Below are 12,030 nucleotides of genomic sequence, written 5' to 3'. Positions count from 1 at the left end.
GTTCTCCTTTTCCCTTCCCTCCTCTTCCCCGGGAGGAATCCCATCTAGCGCACTGTGGCAGCTTTTCCTCCCAGCTCCCGTCCGCCCTGCCAGCCCAGGGAAGGGAGAGAGGGGTTGTGCAGAGGTCTGCGGGGGCAGAGCCCCAGCCGGGGGCAGGCAGCGGAGATGCTGAGCTCCTGGCAGCCGCAGCTGCCCGCTCCCCTCGCTATCCTGCTCCGGAGAGGCGCCGGACTGAATTTCTTTTCCTTCCCATCGTCTAGTTTGGGAGCAGTGACAGCTAAGTTGGGAAAAAGGATGGTTGAGGCTCGGAGGCAGCAGTGGTCCCTGCTACCGGTGGCAGTGGGGTGACATTGGGGAAGTCCCCCGTACCTGCCTCGTCCTTCAGAATGGGGTACCCGGGTACCACTAAAGCATCCCGCAAGGGCTCAGTTCTTCAGTAGGAAGAGGCTGGCAGTGCACTGAGACCTTTCTGGAACTGACACTCCAGGAGTACAATCCTTCCTGGAGCAGGATCGGTAGCACTCCCCAGCCAGGAGTGTGCTGCAGGGGGAGAAGTGCAAAGGTCTGTGTGGGACTGGCTGTGGTGGTGGGGTATAACCAACCCCCCACCCTGGGCAGAACATGGAGCAGGAGTGGCAGGAGTTGCTCCAGAGAGCAATCTGTTGAGCTGTGCCTTCAAAATCACTGGAGGGAAGCTTTAGTCTCTGATAGGAAAAAAAATTCTAAACTTTCCAGATAGATTAAATATTCAAATTACAATTAATTAGATATTAATCTGGTGTAAACAGAGCATTAGCAACAATTAAAAGATGCTTTGATGGTCTTAAACTCAAGATGATGCATTTACTGGCAGATTGAGGGGGATATTTGTGTATTCTAAAAAGCAGTCAGAACAGAGAATACACTTTCCTACATTCATGTATTTAAATTACTTAGTTTTAATTATAGTTAATTAACTGTCATCTTTTAAGTAGGGGCAAGTTGATGGTCTGTATTAATTTCAAATTGCCTCGCTCTAAGACAAAGACTGATTTTACTGGACAAGGTGACATTTTATTGGCAGTTTTGGTAACTACAGATCATGCCAGGGTGTGTGTAGGATAAACTCATTTGTAGGAATTAAATGAAGTCTCCTCTCATTAGCTGGGCAGGCAGATGTCTCACACCAGTGGTGCCACACACTCTGGAATAACTCTCACACACATAGCAGGGCTCTTCCTTATACAAATGCAGATGTAATGCAGTACTGGTGTACACAGGCACCACCACAACACAGTGAACTTGAGGAAGGATGCTCTCAGGGTTTAAAATGCTTTTTCTTCTGAGGACAGTATTAGAGAAAATGTGCAATCTGTTTGGATAAGGTTTTTTTTTTTTTTTTGGTCTTTCTTTCTCTCTACAGCAAATTCATATCTGCAGACAGCTGTAAAATTATTCCAGTGGAGTTATTTAATACTGTCCATGTGGCTATTAAGATTGCAGATTACATGTGTGGTTATTAAGAGTCCAAATTTTGTCATCTTCACTTTGGAGACTCGAATTTTTACAGGTTATGGAAATTGGGGAAAAAAAAAGGAAAATAACTGCAGAGGTGCAGACAGGAGAAAAATACTCAGCATGTTCATTGGCTTTGCTTTGACAAACATGAAGAGTGGCTGTGTGTAAGTGTCTGAATACACATCCTCCAGCTATCTTGTCAGCTGTTTCTGAGTACCCTTTCTTTGGCAAAAAGAGCTGGAGACTACTTTGAGTAATAGGGTCACAGGAAAATGTTCCTCTTCAGATGTAGATGCCTGTGACCCTGAGGATTCACATGGAGCTGCTCTAACCTGTAGCACCTGAGAATCAAAAGATTCTGTGATTTCAATTTGGAGCTGTAAAATCAGAAGAGTGACAAACTGGTTGTTTTCACTGCACAAGCAAAGGCTGCATTTTGAAGCAGTGGTGCAGTGCATGAGTGGTGTGAGTCCATGCATGCCTTTAGCAATGCCAGTTTTGTACCTGGCATCCCTATGGATGTGTATTTGTATGTGTGTCCCTACAAAACCTGATGGTGCAAAGCTCCCTCATTTACCAATAACTGCATTTCTGTCCTTACACTTTGAGGCTTCACAGAGGCACGGGAAGAATGAACTGAGTGTTCACACCAAGTTGGCACAATTCTGGCTGAATTCTGATGGGGTTTGTGTGCTTTGATTGACTGCTCAGATACCTTAAAAATCCCCAGGGAGAACAAAGAACTCTGAAATGGCATTTGCTAAAGGACAGAATCATAAAATGGTTTTGGTTGCAAGGGATATTAAGATCATGTAGTTCCAAACCCCCTGCCATGGACAGGGATGCATTCCACTAGCTCAGGTTGCTCAGAGCCCATCCAACCAGAAAACTTCCAGGGATGGGACATAATCAAACAGTTCAGCTTCTAGAGAAGGGATGTAGGAAAGGCATCCAGCCTGGTGTCAGGTCCTGCAGGACAGCTGTGCTCAGCCTGCTGCTTCAGGACATCTCCCACAGCAGCTGCCCCCTGCGTGCAATGACTTATCCAGTCCTCTCCCAGTGGGTGGTGTCCCCATGTCACCCACCCAGCTTCCAGCTCCTGTCCTTGTGCTCTTTGCAGCAGAACAATCTCCCCACTTCCAGCTGCGTGTGGCTCACAAGATCATGGAGGCAAGCTTGTGATGTGGATATGCTGCCAGCCCAGAGCCTGAGCCTCCCATACAGAAGTCCCTGAGGTCCTATATCCCTTCTCCTCCCAGAGAACAAAGAGCACAGGACTTTTCCTCATGTTCAGACAATGCCCTGACTCTAATAGGCATCAGCATTACTCATTTCTGGTTTTGTTTCTGCAGGGAAGGGTGAGTGTAGGGTTAAGAAAGGTCTGTAAAGGTCAAACTATGCCCCACTGATGCAGCTGTTTCATTTTCCCCTGCCTGCCCTGTCTGCCTGCAGCTACCACTCTCACCATGGCTAAATCACTTACTCTGTAAGGCTTTTGTCCCATGGTATAGTCCCAGCTCTGCAATTTTTCTGTCTTATGGAGCACAGCTGATTTTATGGCCCTAGAAGCATCTGTTTACTCTAATCATCCTTGCCCAGATGAACTGACTGTAGTAATTTTGCAGTGTTTTTCTAGCAAAGTGACTTACAGCCCTGGGGTGCTTTTCTTGGGGCAGGAGGGACAGAAACTTCCATTTTGCACCCAGTCTGCACCAGCACACTGTCTTCCTGTTCTCTCAGCTCTTTATTTTCCATCTGTGCTTCAGGAATACCTCAAGCCCAGCCTGGAGCACAGCACTGGGGGTTTACATGCAGAGCAAGTGTGAGGCAGTGCCTTGCCCTGCTTTGCTCCCTGCCTGCAGTGTGGGAAAGCAAGCAGAGCCAGAAGAGCAGGGTCTGTGCAAGAACTGGGCTCTGGGGGCTTGGCTGCCCACCAGGAATGAGGCTGGAGTGAGTTAGCAGGGCCAGTCCTGCATCCATGTCTGGGTGTTCCTGTCTGTGTCACAAGTCAAACAGGGATTTTAGGTCCAAGGGGAGGCACAGGGTTCAGCCAGCAGGCAAACCAAGAGGGCCAGGGGATGCTGTGATGTTGGTATTCATGGGAGAGACTTCCAGCTTCTCTTTTGGAAGCTCTTAAAGTAAGAATTGCTCCTCATGGCTCAATGTCCCCAGTTTGAGATGGGGAGTTTGAATATGATGCTCCTGCTCTGCGGTATTGGGGAGCCTCTTGAAAACACAGCAGGGAAACACAGCCAGACTTTCTGACTACTTTCACTCTGCAGAGTAATTGCCAGAAGTGGTGCAGGTGTCAAGGCATTTTTACACCAGTGCCTTCCACAACAGCCAGGGTTATTGACACCAGAGCAAGATGCTCTCAGTCAGGCCACTTATTTATTATCTAGAAAGTGCAGTGAATGAAAAAAGTTGTGAGTTCAGACTGAACACCACTAAGAATTAAGGCTGAAAAATTTGAGTTGCGAAGAATTGCTAGAAAAGTCTGAATGTGTCTTTTTCTTTTTTTTTTTTTTTTTAGTTGGAGGCAACTTGAGGCATAGTGAATTAAAAGCCAGCTTGTTCAATTAAAAATAAATAAATGAAACATTGCATTTAATTTTAGCTCAGGCAAAATACTTCCATCTGCTCAAAAGGAAATACTTTGTTGCAGGAATAACATTATTATATATTAGGTCAATGCAAGGTAATTCCTCCTTTCTTCCCCACTCCATTCTTTAGTTCAGATACTGAATTAAGCAATCAATTATTCAGGCAGATATGCAGATGGCAATTGTTTTAACATATATCTCTGTACAAGCAATCAAGAGACCTGGATTTTATTTCCAGCTCTGTCTTGACATGACCTTGGGCATTTCACCATTCTCCAAGTTCCTGGTTTTTAGGAGGACAGATCACATCTCACAGCAGATTTGCTGCACATTGGTAATACTAAAATAGCACGGAGGTCTTTTTAATTCCACTGTTAGCAATGAAACATTTAGCTATCACTAATGCATGCATTCCTAATTCTCCCAGTGTGAGTAAGTTGCACTGCCTTACGAAACTCCCTGTAGTTTACTTAATAGAGTAAAAGGAATTCCAGCTGCTGAAATACAGCATTCCCTTGAAACAAAACCTACTTTAATAAGCCCAGCTAAATCAAAGAAGAAAAATACAAGCGGGAAAGGGTTTTGTTCCTTCACTTTGTTAAGTATTTCACTTTGTGGTCAGCACTCCAGATCCATACATTGCCTGTGATTTCTCTCATGCATGATGCCTGTATTTGTTGTTGCAGTTTCTAAATGTCTGGAATGCCTCAAACCATGCTGAAGCTTATTGCACTGTGCTTTAGAAACTCGCTCTTACCTGAGAGCTCCTGCCAGGGAATCTGCAGCTCATGTGGGGTTGACTGCTCTTCAAGAGAGCTTTCTCCCCTCTGCTTTCTCTGCACTGGCAGAGGAGGAGAAACCAGCTTCAAACCCAGGGGCATTTTGTTGAATCTGATCATCCTGGGGCTGAATCACCTTCTGCTGCTGGCACAAAGGGTCACTATTGCCACTTCTTGCCATTTTGGTGATTTAGCATCACTGAGGGATTTGGGAGCAGTACTTTTGGGGAGCATGGGAAACAGGTGGGAATCTGTAAGGATCAGAGGGATTCAAATCATGGCATGATCAAGTTGAAGGACTCTCAGGTGGTCTGCAGTTCTGTTTCATGCTCAGAGAGGTCAGCTCTGGGATCACACCACAATCCTCAGAGCTTCATTGAGTTGAGTCTTCAAAACCTGCTAGGATGGAAACTGCAAATCCTCATTGGGTAGCTTTTTCCTGTGCTTGACTGTCTTCATGGAGAAAAGGTTTCTGCTGATATCCAGCAGCCCCATGCAGAAGCACATGAGTTTTTGATGCTTTTTTCCTGGCTGATGACCTGCCAGATCTGCAGGGAATGGCAGAGGGTACAGCCTCAGGCTTTGACAGCAGATGGGGACTCTGCCTTCAGCCTCACTTGCCTTTGTCTTCCAGTTTTCTTGCCAACAAGCCAGTCTGCTGGGCTGGTGGTGCTTGGTCTGTGTGGATGAATGTCCTTCTGGTGTGCTGTGAGGAGGTGGCTGGGGCTGCTCAGCCATAGCCCAACGTTTCAACTCTATGGCTTGCTCAGAATTCAGGGGTTTGTATCCAGAGTTTCCCAACTGCTTATTCACACAGGACATTGGGTGCCTGGCAAGGGTCTCCAGAAGGCTTAAGAGCCCTTAAGCTGTGCAAAGTCCTGTGCAGAGAGGAGGAAAACAGCATCCTGCCAGGTCCCAAGAGAGCAAAGGGGTTTTGGGATGGTGGGCAGTAACAGAGCTGGCTTCTGCCCCTTGTCTGTGAGAGCCTGGGGCACAGCATTTAGCTGTTCCCTCCCTGCCCTCCTTACAGCTGGCATTTCTCTGTCTCACACCCTGTGCTTAATTAGTTTGTCAGGCACTGTCATCGTAGCAGGAGGCTGCAGAACACCCAGCAGAGCGTGGCTCTCCGTGCAGCTCCTCATTGTAGCTGGGCTCTGCTGTAACACCAGTGATAGCTTAATAAACCACAGCATTGCAGACTAGAGATCTTGGCACTGCTTGCAGCTTCTTATTAAGATAAGAAAGGAGGAAGGGGGAATCCAAGAAATCGGAAAGAGCGAAGGTTAAAGTCATTAATGGACTCACTTTTTATAGTAGACTGGGGTAAAAATGTCTAACCCCAAGGTAAACATTAGATTGAAGGTTGATATATTGATTATGCATCTATCTGTTAATAACTTGAACTTGGCTTTTCCTTCTGGTTCCAGTCTCAAGTATGAAAATGCAGAATTATTTCTGGTTGGCCTCAGCGCCAGTGAGTGATGTGTGGGACAATTAAAACCATGCAAAGACAGAAGAAACCTGAATCCAACCAATTAAAATTAACTCTGCATCTTGGAGCAGACTGAAAAGCTTTCTTATTTCAAGAGCTCCAATGAATTTCATTTTCCTGTCAACACCACTCTGAAACCTCACTGTGGTCATAGGTAATGAGAGCTTTTTTCTGCTTTGAATGTTGGCTTCCTGCAGAGATGGCACCCTCCCATTTCCTCAGGTGGTCTGTCAGAGGGTAACTGCTCTGGCACTGCCATCCAGGGATTCTGGGCTGCAGGGAACCTGGAAACTGGGGCAATCTTAATTTTAGGATGTACCTGTGAGTCACAGGCTTGTGAGCCTGGCCCAGGCCATGTCCATGAAAGCCCCTGGTGAAAGTGGAATGTCTGGATCCATGCCCAAGGGGTCTCTGCAGGCAGGACAAAGGCTCTGAGCCACTGCAGAGGCACAGGTGCCTTTTGCCCCTAAGCATCACCCTAAGTGACCATGTGCCACTCTCTGTCACACCCCCATCTCAACCTGGGGGATCCCATTTCAGCAGTAATACTGATATAATTATTTCTTTCTCTTTTTTCCCCCCTCTTAATGTATTATCCCTGAAAAGGCCTGAGTCTCATCAGCCCCTTCCCATCAGGCAATACTCTTGCAGGGCCAAGAACATTGGGTCAGGCTCTGGTAGGGCAGGCAGCCAGCTACAGATTAAAAAGCACCTGGGGTTAAAGCATTTACCTTGATTGCATGCTGCCACTCACATCTCCCTGCTGACCTTCCCTGAGGCACCCTGCCTGCCCTGCTATGTGGGACTCCAGGGATGTCCTGAGCAATGGACTATCCCTGTTGTCAGAAGAGATATGTGAGGGAAGGGTGCTCCCTGCCTTGTCCTAATCTCACTTTGGATTTTTTTTACCACTTTTTACCCATTACCAAGGGGAAAGTGTCACTCAGAATCTGCAATATTGGTTTACAAGACTGGTTTAAATGCACAGAAGGTGAGGACCTGCCATATAGATGCTTAGATCCATGGTAGGGCTAAGAAACAATGCAGCTCCCAGGCTCTTGGGACTTCTGCTGGTCAGAGTGGCTCTGAGATGCCTTAGAAAGTCTCTTTTCCTAGCCTGGCAGTCAAAGGAGTCAGAACTCCTCTTCAACTCTTCTCTTCTCTTCTCTTCTCTTCTCTTCTCTTCTCTTCTCTTCTCTTCTCTTCTCTTCTCTTCTCTTCTCTTCTCTTCTCTTCTCTTCTCGTTCTCAAGGTTGTTTATTGTTTCTTGTCTATATAATTCTTTCTCTGGCCTGCTGGGGTCCGTGCAGCAGGTCAGACAGAGGCACACTGCCTGCCCCTGGGTGGTGTTATCTTTTTATACCAAAAACTACATGTACTACATTATTTACCATAACTTCTCCATACTGATCACCTATGTTAGACAGTGTGCTTCTACTCTAAACTAATCTAAAAGTGCCAGCATCACAGCAGAAGATGGAGGCCAAGAAGAAGAAGGAGAAAGACTGGACATGCCCAGATTCCTCTATCTCGCTTCTTGAACTTCCATTCTTAAAACTTTAAAAAAATCCATTTTTCACCTTGTGACAAACTAACTGTTATTCTACTTAGACTTTCTTGGCTTGCAGATCCTCATATAAGGTTGGTAATTTTTTTCTATGGGTCAAAATCACAGGTGTCTTGGGTTCTGTGCCAGGATCTCTGAGCCCCCTGGCTGAGGTTCGGGCAATCCAGGACAGCCAGAGGGATGTCCTGAATTCCAACACAAGGCATGCAATAAAACTGCCCTAAAATGGCATTTTCCTGAGTGCTCTTTAAGCCAGACTTTGCTGAAATGATGTGACCACAGGCAGGTGCAAGGCCTGACCCAAGTTTTCCAGCCATTGATGCAGTGACAAAGTGCTGACCTCTTCATCCATTTCTCTAGCAGGGCATCTGTTTGATTTGTGAGTCTTCCTCCAATTTCTGCTACATCTGTGGCATATTCCTCCTGGCCACTTCACTTTGCCTGCCAGGTAGCAGGGGTAAGAATGTTTGCAAGAGGGTTTGCAGTTTTTGGGTGAAGTCCCTCTGGCTTCAGTGGGATTGATGGTTGATGTTACATATCGGGGGGGCTCTCACTTTTTCCAAGCCAGCTCGGGAGAAACTGAGCAAAGTCTGAGAATTTACTCTTTAGTTGAAGAGTGTTTCTCATCTTCTGCCCGTGGGGATGCACTTTCATACAGTTTCTTTGGGGGAGGTGGGAGGAGGAGGAAGTGGAAGGTTTGTGCTCAACCAGCTGGAGGCCCAGCAGGATGCTCCTGCTGCCTGGATTGCACATGGAACTTCCATGGGATCCCACCATGGTGGATGTTCTCTTCTGCAGCTTTCCTGCTGGTTCACTTAAGAGAAGCACTGGACTACTTAACAGCACAATAAAAATGGGGCTGCTGCATGTTAAACCAAGTGCTGTGAATGTAAACATGTCAGCACTCTGGGTCAAGCTCTCATGTATGTTAAACAAGTTTCTTGCTTAACTGGTGGTGTTAGAACAGCTCTTAGCAGTGGTTTAAATACCTCGCATGCAAAAGAGAGACTGAAGGTGTTTGGAGTCTGGAGTTAAGAGGAAATAATACTGGGCTTTTGCTAGACATTGCTCTGTTAGAGGTTGTGTGACATAAAAGGGAAATAGAGAGAAAGAATTGAGTAAAAAAATGACATGTATTTATGTGTTTGTGTATTTCATTCTCAGTTTCCTCCAGACAGCACAATGGGGACAGGTAATCCTGCATTAATAACTTGGTCTTAGAGGATCTAATATGAAGAACTTTGAAGCCAGTAGCATGTCTGTAATTTTTATGCTCATGCCCAGAAACAAACCCCTGAATTTACAGTTCCTGTGGCCAATACAGAAATATTTCAAAGGTATTTGCCTTTGGCTACACCTGAGAAAAACTAGCAGCCTGGTGAGAAAATGTTTGAGCTGGAAAAAATGGGTTTTCAAAGGGTAGTAAAGCACTTGCCAAGGGCAAAGGGTGGCTGCAGACACCGACAGGTGAACATAGCACCTGCCCATCTTTTGCAGTTGCAGATTTCTGAGAACTGAAAATGGTTCTTTTAGGAGATTTTTTGTTGTTGTTGTTTTGATATTTTTTGGGTTTTTTATAAAACAAAATATTTTCTTATACAAAATGTTTAGAGGAAAGGGATGTTGTTCTGAGGATGGCAGCTGCGTACCTACGGGAGGCTGGAGCAGGCACCAAAGCCATTCTTTGATGGGATCCATCACTACTAAGACATTTCACCTCATCTGCTTCCCTGCATCCCACAGATGTGGGGCGGGTGTTCTTTGCCTCCCTGAGTGGGGCTACATTTGGAGAACTTAGTCAGGTTGTGCACATAGATGAGGCTCTGTTTTCTCTTGAGACTGTATGGAAGACAAGCTGACTTGAGTCCTTCAATTCATTGCCTTTGACCTCACTGTTGTCGTCTTATTGCAGGGGTTCCATGCTGTTGTCTCCTTATCACAAAAGTTTCACACCTTCTTGGTGTTTCTTGTGGGCAGCTCCTCAGAGCACTCACTCTTTCTTCTCACAAAGCAGCCAACCAACTCCAGTTCCCTTCTCAACCAGCCAACCATTCTTTTATAGCACTCTTCTTCTCCTTGGTTACAGCTGTGGCCTGTTAAAGTCAGGCCTGCTCCTAGTCTTTGATAATTGGCCAAGCTGCAACTCCTTGGGGGTAAGGTTACTTTCTACACTATCTTTATTTTCTTATATTCTATCCCCCTACACCTCACCTTTGTTTCTGTTCCCTTTCTTCATCAGGAAAATGGGAGCCACTCACCCGGCGTGAGCTCCAAGGCGCTGCAAAAGAAAGGTCCCACTGCCTCGGACACCTGCCAGTATGGATGGCTTGGTGGAGCAGAACAGCGTGCTGATGCACAGTAAGATCACCGAGGCTGGGAAAAGGAATGGTTTAATCAACACAAGGAACTTGGTGGCAGAGAGCCGAGATGGCCTGGTCTCTGTGTACCCCACCCCTCAGTACCAGAGCCACCGAGCGGGCAGCCTGTCCTCGCCGCGGCGCCCGGAGAACGGCAGGAGCGACCCCGTGCAGCAGCTGCTGGACCCCAGCATGCTGCAGCAGACAGTGGAGTCTCACTACAGGCCCAATATCATCCTCTACTCCGAGAACGTGCTGCGCTCGTGGGGCGAGAGCCTGGGCTCGGAGTGCTGTGAGACCACCTTCATCGAGGAGCGCTCGCCCGCCAAGGACAGCCTGGAGTACCCCGACAGCAAATTCATCGACCTCTCCGCGGACGACATCAAGATCCACACCCTCTCCTATGAGGTGGAGGAAGAGGAGGATTTCCAGGAATTAGAGGTCAGATGTCACTTGGGGTACGTGGGGAAGGCTGGGAGGAGGAGGAGGGAATGTTTGAAATTAAGTGTACAACCCCCTAGAGCTGGACAGCAGGGGATCAGCTGCTTTTTGGGTCAGCTGTATCGCTTTCTCCTCCAACTAGGACAATGAATTTGCTCATCTTTATTTGTTGGGTAAGGTCCCAGATCTGTGAATACCGATGGCAAAATTCCCCCTGGGCCTAATGGAGATCAGTGTTTCCCTTCTGCCTCTGGAGGGGTTGGTCAGAAACAGACCCACGTGCTTAAATGCTGTGTAAGGCTGGAGCTGGGGGCATCTGCCTGTCTGCATGGAGCCCATCTTACTCAGCAGGCCAACATCATCTCTTGCCTTCACCTGACTTGAGCAGAATGTTTTAAATTATTGGCTCAGACACAACACATTTCTGTCTTGGAATGAATGCAGAAACAGAAGTCTTTGGGTTTTAAGCTGCAGTGGATTCATATCCACTGAAACAAATGATATTTTTCTGATGGAGCTAAACACTTTTTAGATCCAAATACAATGTTTTCTTCTGGAGTCCCATGCCTCATTGATTGCATACTGTAAAGTAACAGGGAAGACTATGGAAACAGCTTCATTCTTTCTTGAATGATGCTTTTTAAAAATTATTGGTTTTATTTCAACAAGAGGCCCAAGTGTGGCAGGTATTTGTGTTTGCCAATGTTTGTGAGAATGGAGGGTGAACATAATGCTGGTGATCTGAAAACTTCCTCCACCATTGGTCAGACTCCTAACCTAGCAAAGATCCTCTGGCTGTCTAGAGCAAAGCTATGCCTTCAAACAGGAATGCCACAGCTGAAATAGGGACACTGGTCGTGTTTCTCTGTCGCTGTGATTTTCAGTTAGGACCGAGATCCAACAAGCCCGAAAATTTCTATTTTCACCTCCTGTAATACCAGTGTCTCACCCTGTGATCAGCACAGGGGAAATCCAGCAAGAGCCTGCCTTCCCTTTTATTCTCCTTTCTCTCTGTATTGATAAGGTGGGAAGAGGGAAGTGTTTTTCGCAGTGCGTGCCATTAATGCCGTATTCAATGCCTCCACAGGGAGACAGAAAGCTTCTCTCTGAAGGATGTGAGAATATTAGCTCAAATCACACCCTTCCACAGAATTTCAGAATTGACTGTGGGAAGTATAATTTCCTTAATCAAAACAAAATTCCTGGTTGCTGTCTTTTTGCCCCAGTTTCTCTCGTGCAGCAGTGACACAAGTGACTGCAGCACACATGGTGTTATTGACACATCTGGCCTGAC

At 46.5% G+C, this 12,030-nt stretch overlaps 1 protein-coding gene across 1 annotated transcript in view; it reads left to right on the top strand.

The window, feature by feature from the left end:
- SYNDIG1 (synapse differentiation inducing 1) overlaps positions 1 to 12,030 on the top strand; it is a 50,210-nt gene that overhangs the window by 420 nt on the left and 37,760 nt on the right. Inside the window, exon 2 of the mRNA XM_059840789.1 lies at positions 10,178 to 10,736. Within this exon, the coding sequence (XP_059696772.1) occupies positions 10,257 to 10,736 (480 nt within the window). The 5' untranslated portion in view covers positions 10,178 to 10,256. The remainder of the gene's footprint in view (positions 1 to 10,177; positions 10,737 to 12,030) is intronic.

This window comes from Haemorhous mexicanus, chromosome 3, assembly GCF_027477595.1.
Source record: "Haemorhous mexicanus isolate bHaeMex1 chromosome 3, bHaeMex1.pri, whole genome shotgun sequence".
NCBI classification, from domain to species: domain Eukaryota; kingdom Metazoa; phylum Chordata; class Aves; order Passeriformes; family Fringillidae; genus Haemorhous; species Haemorhous mexicanus.
Note: the sequence above shows the minus strand (reverse complement) of the source record. Positions and strands in the feature narration are given on the sequence as shown.